This window comes from Macrotis lagotis, chromosome 8 (assembly GCF_037893015.1).
Source record: "Macrotis lagotis isolate mMagLag1 chromosome 8, bilby.v1.9.chrom.fasta, whole genome shotgun sequence".
Classification (NCBI taxonomy): domain Eukaryota; kingdom Metazoa; phylum Chordata; class Mammalia; order Peramelemorphia; family Peramelidae; genus Macrotis; species Macrotis lagotis.
Genome location: NC_133665.1, coordinates 100,928,073 through 100,944,532, shown reverse-complemented (window position 1 = coordinate 100,944,532; position 16,460 = coordinate 100,928,073). Strand labels below are relative to the sequence as shown.

Sequence of the window (16,460 nt, the reverse complement as noted above, 5' to 3'; positions counted from 1 at the left end):
CCTCCTTTCCAAAAATTATGAGTTGGGAGATTATTCTCAACCAGAATATCAAAGATCCTCTAATCTTACCTTAAAAACATATGCCACAACTCAAAGAAAAAGGGAAAAGGAGAAACTCAGATATTGAACAACCACTGTGAAAAATTTGAGTCTCTGTGTGGAGAGCTCAGTTTATCCCCACTGTCATGGCTAGAGACTCAACTTCCAGTTCACTGATCCAAGAAGGAAAAAAGAGATTGAACATAAAGGAGGCAGCATTATGTAGTGGATCTTGTACAAACCTGCAGTATGACCTCAACACTCATTTCTTTCTACCTTGTTAAAAAGAGAAGGGGGCCAAGTTGGGGGAGGAGGGGAAGGAGAAGCTACATTGTCTCTAGGGTCCATTCCAGTCCCAACCTGATTCTATTAATAAATTGGATCTGTTTCTAGAAAGAGAACTCACCTCCAGGGCTGTTAGCAGAAAATCATACAAGCCTCCTCTGTGAATGGGATCCATCATGTCCCTGATCAGGTGAATTTCTGCTCCCAAATGCTGGATCCTAGGAAATACAAACCCAGAAATTTCTCAAGTGCTACTTTTGGAGTGCTGTAGGGAAGTTGTTTATGATTTCCCTGTTGGCATCCTGTAAACCATCTTGTGCTAAGAATTTCTACCACCACCCAAGCCAGTTGACAAAGACAAAAGTGACCCATGCTTAAGTCCCTGTATATCCAATCTATACCAACCTTCTGCTATCTCCTATGTAAGATTGGCTTACCGGGCCCGGGATACAACATAGATGAGTAAAGGCAGTAAGTCATCCATAGGAAGCTTATATTCTCTCTCCAAAACCCGGGAAACCGTGTTTTCAATCTCATCATAGGTCTTCTCAAGCATCTCCAGCTTCTCCCGGGGATCCACTGTAGTGCTATTGTAGAGAGGTAGTAGAAATAGCTCTCATTTAGACCAGGTCTTAATGATGAAACTTGTCAGCTTCATCAGCCTCCTAAGAAACAGTGAAGTTTGCTTGAGATCATCACATAGCTTGTGTAAAAGTCAAGATTCTGGGGGCAGCTAGGTGGCATAGTGGATAAAGCACCGGCCTTGGAGTTCAAATCCTGTCTCAGACACTTAATAATTACCTAGCTGTGTGGCCTTGGGCAAGCCACTTAACCCCATTTGCCTTGCAAAAAAAAAAAACCCTAAAAGTCAAGATTTGAAACCAGGTCTCCTGACTTCATTTTGTCACCTGGGGAAGGGTAGGACATCCTAAGGTCATCTCATCTTTTCATCTTTAAATCTTCCTTCATGTAGAACCATAACTTAAGCCAGACCAGACTTTGGTAGAGAGGAGGGGAAGAGAGATGGAGAGAGAAAATGAAAGGGGAAGAGAAACTTCAATCTGGAATGTACTTCTCCACATTACCCCTCCCAGCCTGATGGGAGATCCCTACTCTCAAGAATCCCTTCCACAAAATGAGCAGAACCAGAAGAACACTGTACACCCTAACAGCAACATGGGAGTGATGATCAACCTTACCAGGAGGGCAACAATCAGGCACAATTTTGGGGTATCTGTGTCAGAGAATGCTATCTGTATCCTGAGAAAGAATTGTGGAGTCTGAACAAAGACCAAGGACTATTACCTTAAATTTAAAAAAAAAACTGTTGTCTTATTATGTAATTCTGCTATACTCATACTTTGTTTCTTCTTTAAGGATATGATCTCTCATCACATTCAACTTAAATCAATGCATACTATGGGAATGATGTAAAGACTAGCAAACTGCCTTCTGTGGGGGGTTGGGGGAGGGAAGCAAGACTGGGGGAAAAATTGTAGAACTCAAAATAAATTTAAAAAAATTAAAAAAAAAAAAGAATCCCTTCCAGTCTGAAAGAAGACCCAGAAGACCCATACCTCAAAAAACTCCGAGTCTAATGGGGAACAATAAAGCCTTGCACTGAGGAGTCCCCTGTGTAAGCCAGGAATCAATTGCAAGTGGACTCTTGTGGAAACGCACATTAAAAAAAATACATAACCAAGTTCAGAGTGGTATTAGCTAAGTCGAAAATGCATTAAAACTAAGAGGCAGGAGAAAGTAGAACAAGCCAGAATAAATCATGGAAGACTTTTTGGTGGAAACAGATACACTTGTAGAGAGAAGGGGCAGTGCTTCCATCCAGAGAATGGCCAATGTACTTAAAGAGTATAGACTACAAAAACCTAAGGCAAAGCAGGGAATATTGCTAAAGGCATGAAGTTTGGTAGAGTAGAACAGAATCAACTGACAAAGGAAACTGTTAATAGGGGTATTGAAAACTGTCTGAGAGTTTATCTTCAATACAGTGAGGAGGGAGCTTTGATGGACCCATCTCTTGCTTTACTGCGGAATCAGATGAATGGGTGAATTGGGAGCTGGTGGGGCCAAATTATGACTTGTCTTGTATATCCACTTAAAAAGCAGTTCAGAGTCACTTGATAAAAGTTTGAAAAAAATAGATGAACAAAGCAAAATCTTGGAGGGCACACCTGCATGAATAATGGCAACATGGAGGCATTAAGGTCTCAAGTCAAGGCAACTGTATTTACTGGCATGCAGTTGGGCTAACTGGAATAGAATATGGGTATGGTCTCCAGCTACGGGTGAGAATGAAAGTGGAATGTTCTGACCCTCTCCAATGGGAGGAGAGGAAAGGCCCCACAGGGTCCACCCAACTCTCAAATGGGGTAGCTGGCCCTGAAAGGGTGACTCACATGATCTTTTGCAAGCACTCTGTAGCAGAGAGGAAGCACTTGTCTCTAACCAGGGAGTGTCTCTGTAAGGGGACAGTAAGAACCAAAATCAGCCTGGGGTCTCCTACCCAATCTCCTCACTATCTTAGTCTTTCCATAGGCCAACCTAGAATCTAGAGGCCTACATTCTGATGATTCTCGGCCCTTCGACATTCCCCTTCAATCGCTGTCCTCAGCTAGCCCTAATTGACCCTTGAACCCCAGCCTATAACTGACCTATTAAAGATTCATCAATCCTACAAGCCAGGACAAGTCAGATTAGACCACCTAAAGACCCATATTCTCTCATCATAACTTATCCCAGCTTGTGAAAGCTAAAAAGGAAATTGCAGAAGAAACTCAGAGTAATGACTTCCCCAAGAATCCATAGCTAGTATGAGGTTAGATCAGGACTACAGTTCTGACTCCAAACCCAGTGCTCGTTCTACAACTTGCTTCTTCTCTAATCTAGACAACATAAGTATATTTTTCATTCCTGGTATGTTTTTGTTGTCAGCACAACCCCCTAAAATTGCTGCATTCCTATCTATTTCGTCTTAAACCTCTCTTCCTAACCTCTACACAACCCATTTCCTCCAGCAAGCCAGAAGCCTTCCCTAATGCCAATAACTTCAACAGAACCTTCTTGTCCCTCCTTCTGTCTCTACCCACCTTAACCAATCTGGCATCCTACCAGAAATTAGGTGTTTAGCTATCTGAGAAGGCAGTCATCTCACCTGATTGGCTGTCAGTGTGAGGTCCTTGAGAGGCCACAGATGCCTAGAACAAGAAGAACACATTTAGCAGAGAGCAAGAGGGAAAAGGGCTGGTTATGTCATCGAACATTTTGCCAAAATAAGCTATAAAATATTCTTGAAGCATGTACCGTTAGAACTGAAAAGACCCATAGAGATCAATGATTCCACCACTATTATGCTATATGGTCCCCTACCAACATACCCACCTTATTTATATTTAATTGTTGATCACAAATTCCTTCTGATATAAATACTATAATATTGACTTCAACCTCATTGGACAGAGAACAAAATCAAGACCCAGAGAGATCGTAGAATTTAGTAATAGAAAGGTACCAGGGATATCTTAAATAAATCCCTCATTTTAGAAAGGCATAAAGACCAAGCCTGCCCAAAATTACAGAAATAGTAAGGAACAGAAGAGTAAAAACCCAGATTCTCAAGCTCTCCACTCCCCACTAAAGCTTCTGATAGTATAATGGGTAGAACCTTGATCTGGAGTCTGGATAGACCTGAGTTGAAAACTAGCTGAAAGCACTCAATAATTCTGGTTAACCCCTGACTGCCTCATCTAACCCGTTTCCTCATCTATAAAATGATAACAACAGCACCTAGATTGTGGTAAGAATTAAATGAGGTAACATGTGCAAAGTAATTTGCAAACCTTAAAATGTTGTGTAAATCCTAGTTATTATTGTTATGGTTATTACTGTGATGTGGTTTTCCTGAGATCATAGTTAATTAGAAGAAGAACTGAAGCCTGGTTTCCTGACTCCCAGCCTGGAGCTTACCCAATTAACATACCTTGTCTCCAGCTTGGGGAATTTAAAGACTAATTAGATGTTTACCTTACCAATGATGGTTTCATTGAGGACCTACCTCCAGAGAAATATAAACCCAGTGAATGACTTCCTAGGGTTCCTTTCTATCCCAGATTATGTATTCTCAATGATTTTGACCATCTGTAGCCCTACTTTTCGGCTTAAGCCCATCAGTCTGTACCAAACTGTTATGCAAGCCTATTTTAAATGAAACAAAATAAAAAAATTCCTTTTTAGTCTCTCAAGAAAGATTTCTCCAGCCTTTCCAGATTGTTTCCTTTAGGCAAATAGTCAGAACAAAGGCTGGAAACTTCCTTTGAAATTCAGTAAGAATGATAACTGAACATAACTCTGGAAATAGATAAGATCATCTAGCTATTCCCCTCTTCTTTGAAGTGATTGGCCTCTTGACCCACCTAAGGACTGTGTCTTCTCTTTGGGAATTCAAGGTTAAGATTTTGATCAAAGGAAGGAATTCCTTAGGAGGAAGAATCCAAAAAGGAACTGACTAGGTCTAGAATGTTAACCCCAAATTCCATTTTAACAAATTATGATTTTTTTCTTTGTTCAAGATTTCTATAAATGTTACCTAAAATCTTCCTGGCAGAAATCATGTCAGATAATCTGGGGAACTATCCCAGATGCTAGAAGTAGTTTGAATATAAATTAATATTAAATTAAAAGAAATTGCCTTTGGCAAACTAAATTGCAGAGTACATTATTAATATTTTTTCTTGGACACTATCCCTCTCTTGCTGTATGACAGAGCCCTGTCCTAGGCACATGGAGAATAGGTTAAAATATTCACATACCATGCCCCTGGAATAATATAATAATAAAACAGAAGCATAGTGTCCACAAAGAAACAGGTAATAGAAAGGTCCCCAAATTCTATGTGCAAGAAAGCTGAATTATACAAGAGAGGAAAACTGTAGGGTCAGGCCAGTGCTCACATAAACATCCCCAACATGTGACACCATTATATAGTAGAAGAGAGGCCTGGGTTCATAGCTTTGTTCTTCCCCTTATAGGTAACCTAACCCTTCTAGACTCAATTTCCTCATCTGTAAAAAGATGGGGTTGAACTGGTTGGCCTCTAAAGCCTCCCAATTCAAAAAATCCAAGATAATTTTATCTGGTTATTCAGAGTACTTTTTTCCTGAATACAGGTAAAATTACTGTCCCATAAAAATCCAAGCAATGGCCAGAGTGTATCAGAAAGGATGACTTTTCTGTACCCTTTGTAACCTCACTGGCACCAAGAAATGGAGATGGATGATTAATCCATCCTCCAAGCAACTCCTTTCTCTGGAGAATCAACAAAAAGACATAAATGGCACTGAGAAGAAAGAATGGTGAGAGAGAGAGAGAGAGAGAGAGAGAGAGAGAGAGAGAGAGAGAGAGAGCAAACCCAAGAAGGGTTCCTTCGGGATCTGGGATGGAAAGGAGTCAGAACCAAGGGGACCCCACTCACTTCTGCACGTCCAAACATTCCAGCAGCTTGGTGTCTGAGAATAGGCTCAGGTCAGCTATGCCCTGGCTATAGAGGTTATCTTCCTTCTCATGGTACAACATGTATAGCATGAAGAGCTCTGGATAGAAGCAGGGCAGGATGATTGGCAGGACCAGCCTGTAGGCCTCAGGGTGACTGGAAGAAAGGAAGAATTAGGTGGATATGTATCTGCAGAGATGATGCTTAGTATGACCTTCCTGCAGAGACCCAAGAATAGTTTGTCATCTCCTTCTCCAGTTCATTTTACAGAGGAGAAAACTGAGACCAATAGGATTAGGTGACTTGCCTAGGGTCACCCAGCTAGCAAGTGTCTGAGGCCAGATTTGAACTTATAAAGAGGAGCCTTTCTGACTCTAGACCCAGCACTCTACCCACTGTGCCACCATGCTGCCCCAATAAGCTCAAGGGTACAGGTATACCCTCAATAAAACAACTATTAAGAGGAAGCTCAGCCTTTCTCATTTTGATACCCTCCAAAATAAATTCATTATATTTTAAACTTTAAAATAGTTTGACGAGAATTGTCTTATTTGATTTTCCCAATACCAGAGTGAATGAGAAAAAAAAACCCCTTATTCCCAACTTTTACCAGAAGAGAATTAAGTCCTGGGGGGAGAGGACCAGATGATTTCTGAAGTCCCAGTTAGCTCTAAATCTATGATTCCAAGGTCATAGAGTGAGTTAGTTTCTAATGGAACTAGAGGCTTCATTAAGACCTCCTGACAGTCCAAGGCTCTTCTCTCTCTCTCTCTCTCTACTGTGTTTCAAGTCCTTGTTTAGATGGTTCAGAATGGGAAGAAAAGGCAAGAGGTTCTTGAACCACTGAGTACACTGAAAAGAGCATTATCTCTGGAGTCAGAAAGGTTCAAATCCCACCCCAGAATTTTATTACCTGGAAGCCTAGAGTAAGTCACTTCACCTCTGCTGGTCTTACTTTCATCATCTATAAAATAAGGGGTTGAACTAAATGGCCTCTGAGAGCCTTTTCAGTTTAAGATGTATATACATGTATATCTCCAGGATTCCCTATCTGAAAATATTTCAGGCTCTGATGTGCTTCCCTTTCCCTCAAGGAAAGGATGAAAGGGAAGGGGCCTGCCTCCCTCAGGAGGGAGCTGGCCTTAGACATGAGGACAGTATGGACCTAACCAGAAAGCCGTTAGACTCTGACTCCCCCATCCACATTGATCAGTATTTTACATCGACCTGCTGGATAGATAGCAAATGTATAGATAGATAGATATATTTTATCAGTTTTAATTTACAATATGATATTGATAGAAAATAATCCACATAAAGAAAAGTTTTTTGGATCCCTGCTCATACTTCATCTATATTTCCCTATATTTTCCTAAATACTCCTTAAAAGCTCACCCTTGGGGGTGGAGCTAAGATGGTGGCATGAGTAGACAAGTTCTTTGAAAGAGGCTTCTTAAGAGTATAATGGGAGGGGCAGCTAGGTGGATAGTAGGTCTCAGACTTAATAATGAACTAGCTGTGTGGCCTTGGGCAAGCCACTTAACCCCATTTGCCTTGCAAAAACCTAGCAAAAAACCTAAAAAAAAAAAAGTATAATGGGATCAGGACACCAAAAAGTTTAACAACCTATGTACAAATCTCTGTTTGTAATTCAGTCCTCTGCATAGAGTAGGTACTTAATCATTGCTAGCTCAAGATTGAAGTGAATGACTCAGGCCACAGAGTACCAAAGCCTCTATCACATATGTCACCATTTTCATTTTAATTAAAATTGCTTTCATATTACCAATGTCAAATTTCTCTTTAGCCTCATTTCACCTTTTGCAAGCCACTGATCATCCCCAAGTCTCAGTTCTCCATTTGTAAAGTGCTAGCAGATGAGAATTTGTAAATGGTACAAAAGATAAAATACAGTAAGAATGACATGGACAAACTTGGAGCAAAGGCAAGAACATTCATACTAAATGTGATCAGCCCTCAATGAAGCCTAGATTACTGAAATCCACAGATTTTGCTGTAGGAAATGTACCCAACCTTCTCTTCCCCACCAAACCTGTGCATTCATTCCTCTATTCCTCCACATGACCCTATCCATGGGACTCCCCTCCTCTGGAGGTAAGGTCCAGAGAACGAGATTAGAATTATAGGATTTAGAGCTGGACAGAATTTAGAGAATAACCAGTCCCAGGATCCACAAAATACAGCCCTAGAATCTAATCCAGCCAACTTGTCTGGCCAGTATTTACATTGGAAATTTTACATTAAAGAAAAAAAGATTAGTCAACAGTCTTGCCAACTTCAAGATTGGTCCAACCCCTTTTCTTACTGTGAAAGGGTCCCAAAGCTAAAAGAACTGAAATTTGAACATAGGTCTTGGGACATGCAACCACTGTCTCTTCCACTTTACTTCTCAGAGAGAAAACTAGGGGTCTGAGTCAGCCACATACAGGAAACCTAATCCCTGGGGAGCAGAGAGTGAAGCAGACAGAATCCCATCTCCAGAAAGTCAAAGCCCTAGAGACAGCTCAGTAAACACCAAGATGCAGGGAGGACCTGTTACCTTTTACTAGTGTCTTCACTCTCCTCTTGAATTTGGCCTTGCTGTTTCAAGGCCACCTGCAACAGTCCCCTATAAACATAAGAAAAGAAACAAGGTTTTATATGCCCTCCTCTCAGAATCTTGAAAATCTTGAGTTGGAAGGGATCTAGAAATCATCTTAGGCCTGCCTACCATTGCCAACTTACTGATAGAAAGCCCAGATTTCCTTGGCATGATGTTGCACTTCTTCCTGAGCCAGGACGAGCAGGTGTTTGTTGGCTCCAATCCCAGAGTAAGTGGTCTGGAAGGCCATTGTCAGCAGCTTCAGCAGCTTCCCCAGAGGGTGCACAGAGGATTTCAGGGCCTGCACAGTAAAGGGACGGTTCTAAACTCCTTCAGAGAATCACAAAATCTTAAAACTGCCCTTCAAAATTCAGGGCCTGTCCCATTTAATATGGGTTGTCTGACCTTTAGGGCACTCCTAGGTACCCTGAAAGAGAGGGTACTGTTGAGTGCCCCCATTTGTTCTTTATAAAGAAAGCAGGAACCCAAGGAAACAAAAACCCATCTTCTATGCCAGAGGTTAACTTTTTTGTGTCAGGGACACACCCTGTGGCAGTCTGGTGAAGTCTGTGGGCCCCTACCCAAAACAACACTTTTAAATAACTAAAAGAAAAACAAAATTTCCATTAAACTTTAGCAAAAATACAGATATAATTTTATTTTCTCAAAGGGAATCCCCTGAAATCTATCCATGTGGACTCTAGTTTCAGAACCCCTAGTCTACACAATATGAAATCAGAAGGACCCAAGAACAAAGAATGTCAAGACCAAGAGGCTCCGTGGGATACTGAATATAGAATGTTTGGTCTATAGGGGACTTTGGAATTCTACAATGACAAAATTGGGAAGAGACCTGAGATCTAGAACTTAAACTATCAGGGCTAGAAGAGACTCTAGAACACATTAACTTTGAACACAAAATGAGAAAGATAGGTGGAATCTTAGAACACAGGATATCAAAGAACATAGAACATAAAAAGTCAGCATTCAGAAGAAAGTTGAAATGAAATTTCCTGACTCCTTATCAATGCTCTAAAAGTGACTAAGGAGAGGGTGGGAGAGGGGAGATAAGACAAGAGACCTCAGTTTAGTCTCAAGTCTATTATAAAATCACTGAGACATCTAGGTGACAGTGCCCAGAATAGTCTTCTTTCATGAGAATAAACTCTGAATTGGGGTTTTCCCAAACTCATTTGGATGAATCTATTTTTTTCCTTATAGAATTGCTCAGGGCACTCTGAGGTGAAATGATTTGCCCAAGTCACCCAACCAATGACACTTGAAACCAACCATCTACTCTTTTAAATAAACCTAGGGCTCTTATAGTATGGAAACAGTTGGGAGAATGGGAAGACAGATGGGAGAATGGGAAGAGGGAGAACAGACCATACATACAGTTACAGTGGTAGAGAATTGGAGATTAGATGTAGCAGCAGATCTCTAAGCTTCTCAGGGTAGAGAAGCCTCTTTAAGGCTAAATATCAAATTAGATCAGGACCAAAGTTTCACCATTGCTCCCTGGAGACCACCACCACCACTAAACCAAGGGAATAAAAAGACTCAGGGCTAAAGGCTGCACTGCCCTGGGTCTCTTCCCTGCCTACTAAATCACATGTCACCTGCTCCCAAATAACCTATCCATCATTCAAGAACTCTCTGTGACTAGGAAACCCCCTATCTTCCATCCCTTCCTCTTCTTACTAACAAGGCAACCCTAAATGTCTTTATGGAAAGAGCAAAAAAAAAAGGGGGGGAGGGAGAAAGGCCATCACCAATGCTTACTCTCTGCCTCCCAACTCCAACATATTCACTTTCTCTACTGGATCAAGAATAGGAAGGGAAGGATGAACATATAAACCAATGAAAATGTTCAGCCATTTATACATAGCCAAGAGTAGGAAATGTAGGAGTGATGAATGAATGAATGAATGAATGAATGAATGAATGGATGAATAGATGGGTAGATGCATGAATGGATGGCCTGAGAGTGGGAAGGACAAAAGGGAGTTCAAAAATCAAGGAAGGCTTAAAAAAGTTTTAAAAAAAAGGAAAAAAAGGAAAAGGTTTTAGGGCCAAATGCAAAAGATCCCTTAGATTGTTCCCAGCAAAAGGGAAGAATTCATGACAGCCTCAAGCTTAGGACCTGATCCTTTAATCTTCTCTCCATTCTGAGTGTCAACTTTCTCTTATGTAAAATGGGAGTGATAATCTCTACTCAGTCCTCCTCATAATGAGGACCAAGCCAAGTATTAATAATAATAAAGTTTATTACCATTTTATACAGAATTATAAGGATTCCAGAATGTTTTCATGCATTGTCTCTTCTGAACCTATCCTTTATTCTTCACAAGGACTGTCTCCATTTTACAGAGGACATTGAGACTCAGAAAGGTTATATGGCCTGCCTATGGTCACAACACTAATAAATTAAAAAGGACAAATAAGAACCCACTGTATCCATGGCTCAAGTTCCTGAGCCCTTTCCACAATACCAGGCTGCTTTGAAAGGCATAAAACAAGACCCATGTTTGAGACTATTATTCACATTCCCTATGGGCATCTGCCTTGGAAGCTGGGGTAGACACCTGCCAGAAGCACAGTTCCCTTCCCTCCCTCACCAGCCCCCATTACTTTCTGTAGGTAGAGTTGGAGTGACTCTGGCTCCCGGTGTGCTGGCAGTTCTGCAAGTATGTCCTTGATCTTTGCTGAGACTTCATCCGGGTTACTTCTGGGTCCCAGAAGACACCAAAACATCTCATGGAATTCATCATCCTAAGGAGAGGGGCCCCACTTCCTGGCCTTGTTTCCCTCCCTTCGGTCTAGGGATATCCCCTTTTCCTGCTCCTTCTCAGAGTTCAGCAAGGGCTAGACACAAGGAAGGCCTCAGTAAATAAAGTGGAGTGAGGGTGACTGATGAGAGACACAACCTTCCCGCCCATCCATCCGTCCATCTATCTGTCCAAGAATGAGAATAAGAAGGGGAAGCTTCCTTTAGGAGTTGACCTGTGATCCTCTCTCCTCACCATTGGGTGACCTAGCTCCACTCTTACCTGTCACAGAAGAGATATTCCTGGGATTTCCGAATCTCCTTGGCTGTCTGAATATGGAAGCCCAAGAAAGCCTCTTGAGCATCCTCTGGACAGTTACAGCGGATGAAATTCTGGAACTGCTGATAGATACCTTGCCATCGGTTCTCCACAGGGAAGTCATCTAGCCCCAACTGGCTGGAGACAGGGAGAGAGAGGACCTGGCTCATATGACCCAGGCTCACACCTGCCAGTGCTGTTCCCCTCCAGCCTTTAAACCTCTTCTCCATCCCATATCCCCATGTCACACACCAGGAGGGGTCATGGCTCTGGAAGGACCAGGTAAAGTGAATGGCAAGGGACAGGAAGACCAGCAGAGAAGAATAAATAGAGGAAAATAATAATGTCCTAGGCAGGTGGATTATAAACTATTCCTGAGTATTTGGGTATCCACGGAATAGCTAAATAGATGGAACAGGTAATGATAGAAAGAATTAAGAGCGAAAGGAGGTAGATAAAAGAAAGCAAAGAGGAAGAATGAGAGAAGACAGAAACAAGAGGCAAAGAGTCATATTATGTCCCTAGGGATCCCTTACTCCATTCATCCTGAGTCCCTTCAATCTATGATCTGTTGTACATCTGGGATAGAGTCTACTTTTCTGGCCTCAGCCAACTTTTAGCTCTTCTGACCCACACTGACAAGGTTTTATTGGGCAATACAACCCAGAACATAAAGGTTAGACACCACTGATCTATAGAAGTTCCTAAGTCAGAGCTCAATCCATTCCTCAATGCATAGGCCAGGGTGATCCCAGATTCCCCACTCTCAATAATCCTATTGCTGGTAAATATAATGAACCAGCAGTTCATTTGAGGGTAATGCCAAGGATTCAGCAGACAAGATGAGCATGTTGTGTGAGAGCAAAGGGGAAGGAAAAGGAAAGAAGTATGGAGCTAGAAACAAATGGGCTCCCCTGGGTCCCTCTCTGCTCACCTCTGCTATTAAGGACTGAACCAAACTGAGGAGGGGAATTTGGAGAAGGGAAATGTAGGTAAGGAAAAGCAAATCAACTGCAGGGCCTCAAAGTGCAATATGAGTGCCCAACTCTGAATTTGCTTCCTAGGGATAGGTAACAAGAATGGCATTGTAGCTATAAGACTAGATGGATCCTAAGGTTCTTTGCAGTATTTATCTTTATTGTTCTAAAGGCAGTTTTCATTGTAACATTTTATATTTTATATCCAAAGCACCAACATTCTTTTTTTCTAAGACTCCTTTTAGTTGTGAGATCTATGATCATGGCCTAAGGTCCCTTATTAGTATAATGATCTAGTCCCTGCTAACTCATAGGATATTCTTTGTTCTAAAGGCCCTTCCAGATCTAATACTTCCATATCCTTTAGCTATAGTATTCTGTTGTTGTTCAATCATTTCAGTTGTGCCTGAAATGATCCCATTTGACCCTTCATGACCCCAATTGAGATTTTTCTTAGCAAAGATACCAGAGTGGTTTGCCATTTCTTTCTCAAAGGAAACTGATTCAGCTGACTAACAGATTCAGCTGACTTATCCAAGGTCACCTAGCCAGTAAGTATCTGATTTGAACCATATGAATCATCTTCCTGACTTCAAGCTTGGCATTCTATCCACCTAGTTGTTTCTCCACATGCTTTCATTTACCTAATGGAATTCATTAAAACCTTTAGGTTAGGCCTACTTTCCTTGATTCAAGAAACAAAAAGGTAATTGCCCCATCTATATTCAAATGTTTAGGAATAGGATATAGGCATATATTTAGGAATAGAGTCTTGAAGGTAAAAGAGCTGGGTTCTTACCGTTTACAGGTATTCATGGGATCCAGGGGATGAGCAGTGGTCTCCAGGACCCCCTGGGTATGAAAACCCCTACCAACTCTAGAACTGAAGGAAGCCTTCAGGAAGTAGCCATTGGGGAAAGTGATTTTGCCCTGGAACAAAGAGAGAACAAAATAGGATGTTGTGCCTTACCTTCTCATTCAAGAAGACACTCTTTCCATTTGGAGCTAATTTTCTGACCTTTGGTTGCTATCAAGTTACTCTGATGGAATTCATCCATTTTATCCCATAATTTTACCAGGCACAGGCTACCCTTAGCCTGCTCTACCTACCTTTCTACTTCATAGCTTTTGCACAATGTACTCATACCAAGGACTATCTCTCTTTTGTATTTGTATCTCCAAGGCTTGACACAATGCCTAGAACCTGGTAGGAGATTAATAAAAGCTTATTTGTCTTGATTAATTGATAGTCATTGACTATAGAAGGCTCCTGCCATAAAAGCAAATATGACCAAGAAGGAGTTAATGACTATCAACACTAAATTCCTCCTCTAACTTCATTACAGCCTAGAGGTGACCTTGAGCTCTTCAGGGCTCTGGCAATAGGGAGGAACATCTGGAAATTCCTACCAACTTAGGACTTTTGTCAGTGAAGAGAGGGTCCAAACTAAGGAAATGATACAATTCTGACTGGTTTTACTCTATTGGGTGTGAGTTTGGGGAATGAGGGAGTAATTGGTTACTACCAGATTGGGGAATAGAACTGATCTAAGACTAAGAAGCTTTAAGCTTTTTTGTGAGTTGTGGGGAGGAGGAGAGGGAGGATGTGATCAAATCTGTTAGCCTAGAAATAGAATCACATTGCTCCATGTCATGGGAAGGAAGGTAGAAAGATGTAGAAGTCAAGAGCTTTGCAGAGAGATAACTGTTGAAAGCTATCTTTGCATGTAATTGAAAAAAAATTTTTAAAACTAATTAGAAAATAAAATAAGTAGAAGCACAGGTATTGGACCTAAAATCTTGATTATTGATTTCTTGAAAGTCAATGAATCCATCCCCCAGCTTTAAAGTTACCCAAAGTCCAAAAAGACCCTTCACCCAGTCATCCACTGGATTTGATATCCTCAAGTTAATGCTACCATCTTGTCTCTCCCTCTATGGGAATACAGCTCAGCTCTATCCAAACTTTGCATTAATAATAATTCTGGAAGAAGGAAGAATTTAAATGATCCTACTCCCAAGTCCAAAGCTATAATCTATTGAATCTATTCTATTTAACCCATTCCACTAAATAGCTAAATGGAAGCTGCTTACCTTCCCTATGTAAGCCAAGTCTCTTGTGAAGCTGCCCTCATAGAGGGAGTCATCTTCCAACAGGAGAATTCCAGGACCCTAGTGGTGGAGATACAAGTGAACCTAGTGAATGCTTAAGAAGACTATAGGGAGCCAAAGAAGTCAGCACCTCACCATGTTGTTGTAAAGTACTTTAGATATTTATTATTTACCAATTTATTTATGATTATCTCAAAACAACCTTGTAGGTTGCTAGGTGATAGAGCATAGGCCCTGGAATCAGGAGGACCTGAGTGCAAATCTGGCCTCAGACACTTAGTAATTACTTAGCTGGGTGACCTTGGGTAAGTCACTTAACACCACTGCCTTGCAAAAAAAAAATTAGTATTACAGTCAAGAGACCCTTATTTTGGGGGAAGCTAGGTAACACAATAGATAGGCCCTGGAATCAGGAGGACCTGAGTTCAAATCTAGTCTCAGACAATAATTACCTAGCTATGTGACCTTGGGCAAATCACTTAACCCCATTGCCTTGCAAAACCCAAAACAAAACAAAAACGACCTTGTGAGATAGATAGTATAAATGTTATTTGCCCTATTTGACAAAGGAGGAAATGAAGATACAGAGTCTGGCTTCTTCAGTTACACAGCCAGTAAGGGGGGGAGATAGGATGCAAACCCAGGTCTCCTTACTCCAAGTCCAGGGCTATTTTCAGTATGCAGTTCAGGTATTTTCATGTCCCTTTTATGGAGGAAAAACCAAGTTCAGAAAGGTAATGACTTGCCCAAGGTCACATAGCTCATATATGCAATTCATTATCCTGTCATCTGCCAGAGAAAAGTCATTTGGATGAAGAGACAATGCATGAAAACATTCTGGGATCCTTAAAATTCTATATAAAATGCTAATAATAATAATAATGATAATAATAATAATTATTATTATTATTACTTGGTTTGGTCCTCATTATGAAGAGGGCTTCTCCATTGCAGGGAGAACTATTGGAAAACTACTTCTGACCACTGAAAAAATGAGACAACCCCAGGTCCAGGAATCTCAAAGGATAAAAAGCCACACATGTTCCAATTCTGGAGAAAGCTAGAGAGCAAATGAACCAGGAATCTTCCCCATGAATCTCAGAGTTTTATGTCCTCTGATCCAGCCTCCTTATTGTAGAGAAGAAGAAGACTAATGCAAGAGGGAAACACAACTCATCCAAAATGATAATGCTCAAAAGGAAACTAACTTCAAATCCCACATTCTTCCAACCACACCAAACCAGAGCATGGTTTATAAATTGCTTTCTGTCCTTATATCCCTGTAAAATACTTAGTATATAATGCTGAGCAAAGGGACAGAACCAAGAGAACATTGGACACACTGACAACAACATTGTGAGATGATCAACCTTGATGGAGGCAGTTCCTCTCAGCAGCTCACAGAGCTGGGACCATCCTACTAGATAGGCTATGGATGATGCTATCCCCATCCAGAGGAAGAAACAAAACAAAGAAAAACCACCAGAATCTGAAGGAACACTACATTCGCTTTTTAAAAATTTATCTTATGCTTTTCTTTCCTAACTCATGGTTTTCTTCCTTTTCCCTTAGTCCTAATTCTTCATACAGAAAATGACCAATCTGTATACAAGTGAAATATAAATGTATGTGTACAATATTCATCAGACTGTTTGCAGCTGAGGGGAGGGTGGTGGGAAAGGAGGGTAGAAGGGATGACTTAATCAATATTCTTTATTGTTCCCAAACTGAACTACCCAAGGCCACTGGGGCTTTTGTCAAAAGGACATTGAGGCCAAAGAGATTAAATGAGGCTCAGGTCTCCTTAACCATTTGTAACTTTCTCTCTACGATGCCATGACTAGTGAACAGGCTGC

At 41.1% G+C, this 16,460-nt stretch overlaps 1 protein-coding gene across 1 annotated transcript in view; it reads right to left on the bottom strand.

Moving 5' to 3' along the window:
* ALS2CL (ALS2 C-terminal like) overlaps positions 1-16,460 on the bottom strand; it is a 73,159-nt gene that overhangs the window by 17,303 nt on the left and 39,396 nt on the right. The window contains exons 15-25 of the mRNA XM_074197766.1: positions 14,587-14,664; positions 13,292-13,422; positions 11,480-11,653; positions 11,061-11,157; positions 8,573-8,730; positions 8,388-8,456; positions 5,810-5,983; positions 3,494-3,536; positions 2,739-2,800; positions 762-911; positions 446-542 (exon numbers count right to left, since the gene is read on the bottom strand). Coding sequence (XP_074053867.1) covers positions 446-542; positions 762-911; positions 2,739-2,800; positions 3,494-3,536; positions 5,810-5,983; positions 8,388-8,456; positions 8,573-8,730; positions 11,061-11,157; positions 11,480-11,653; positions 13,292-13,422; positions 14,587-14,664 — 1,233 coding nt within the window. The remainder of the gene's footprint in view (positions 1-445; positions 543-761; positions 912-2,738; positions 2,801-3,493; positions 3,537-5,809; positions 5,984-8,387; positions 8,457-8,572; positions 8,731-11,060; positions 11,158-11,479; positions 11,654-13,291; positions 13,423-14,586; positions 14,665-16,460) is intronic.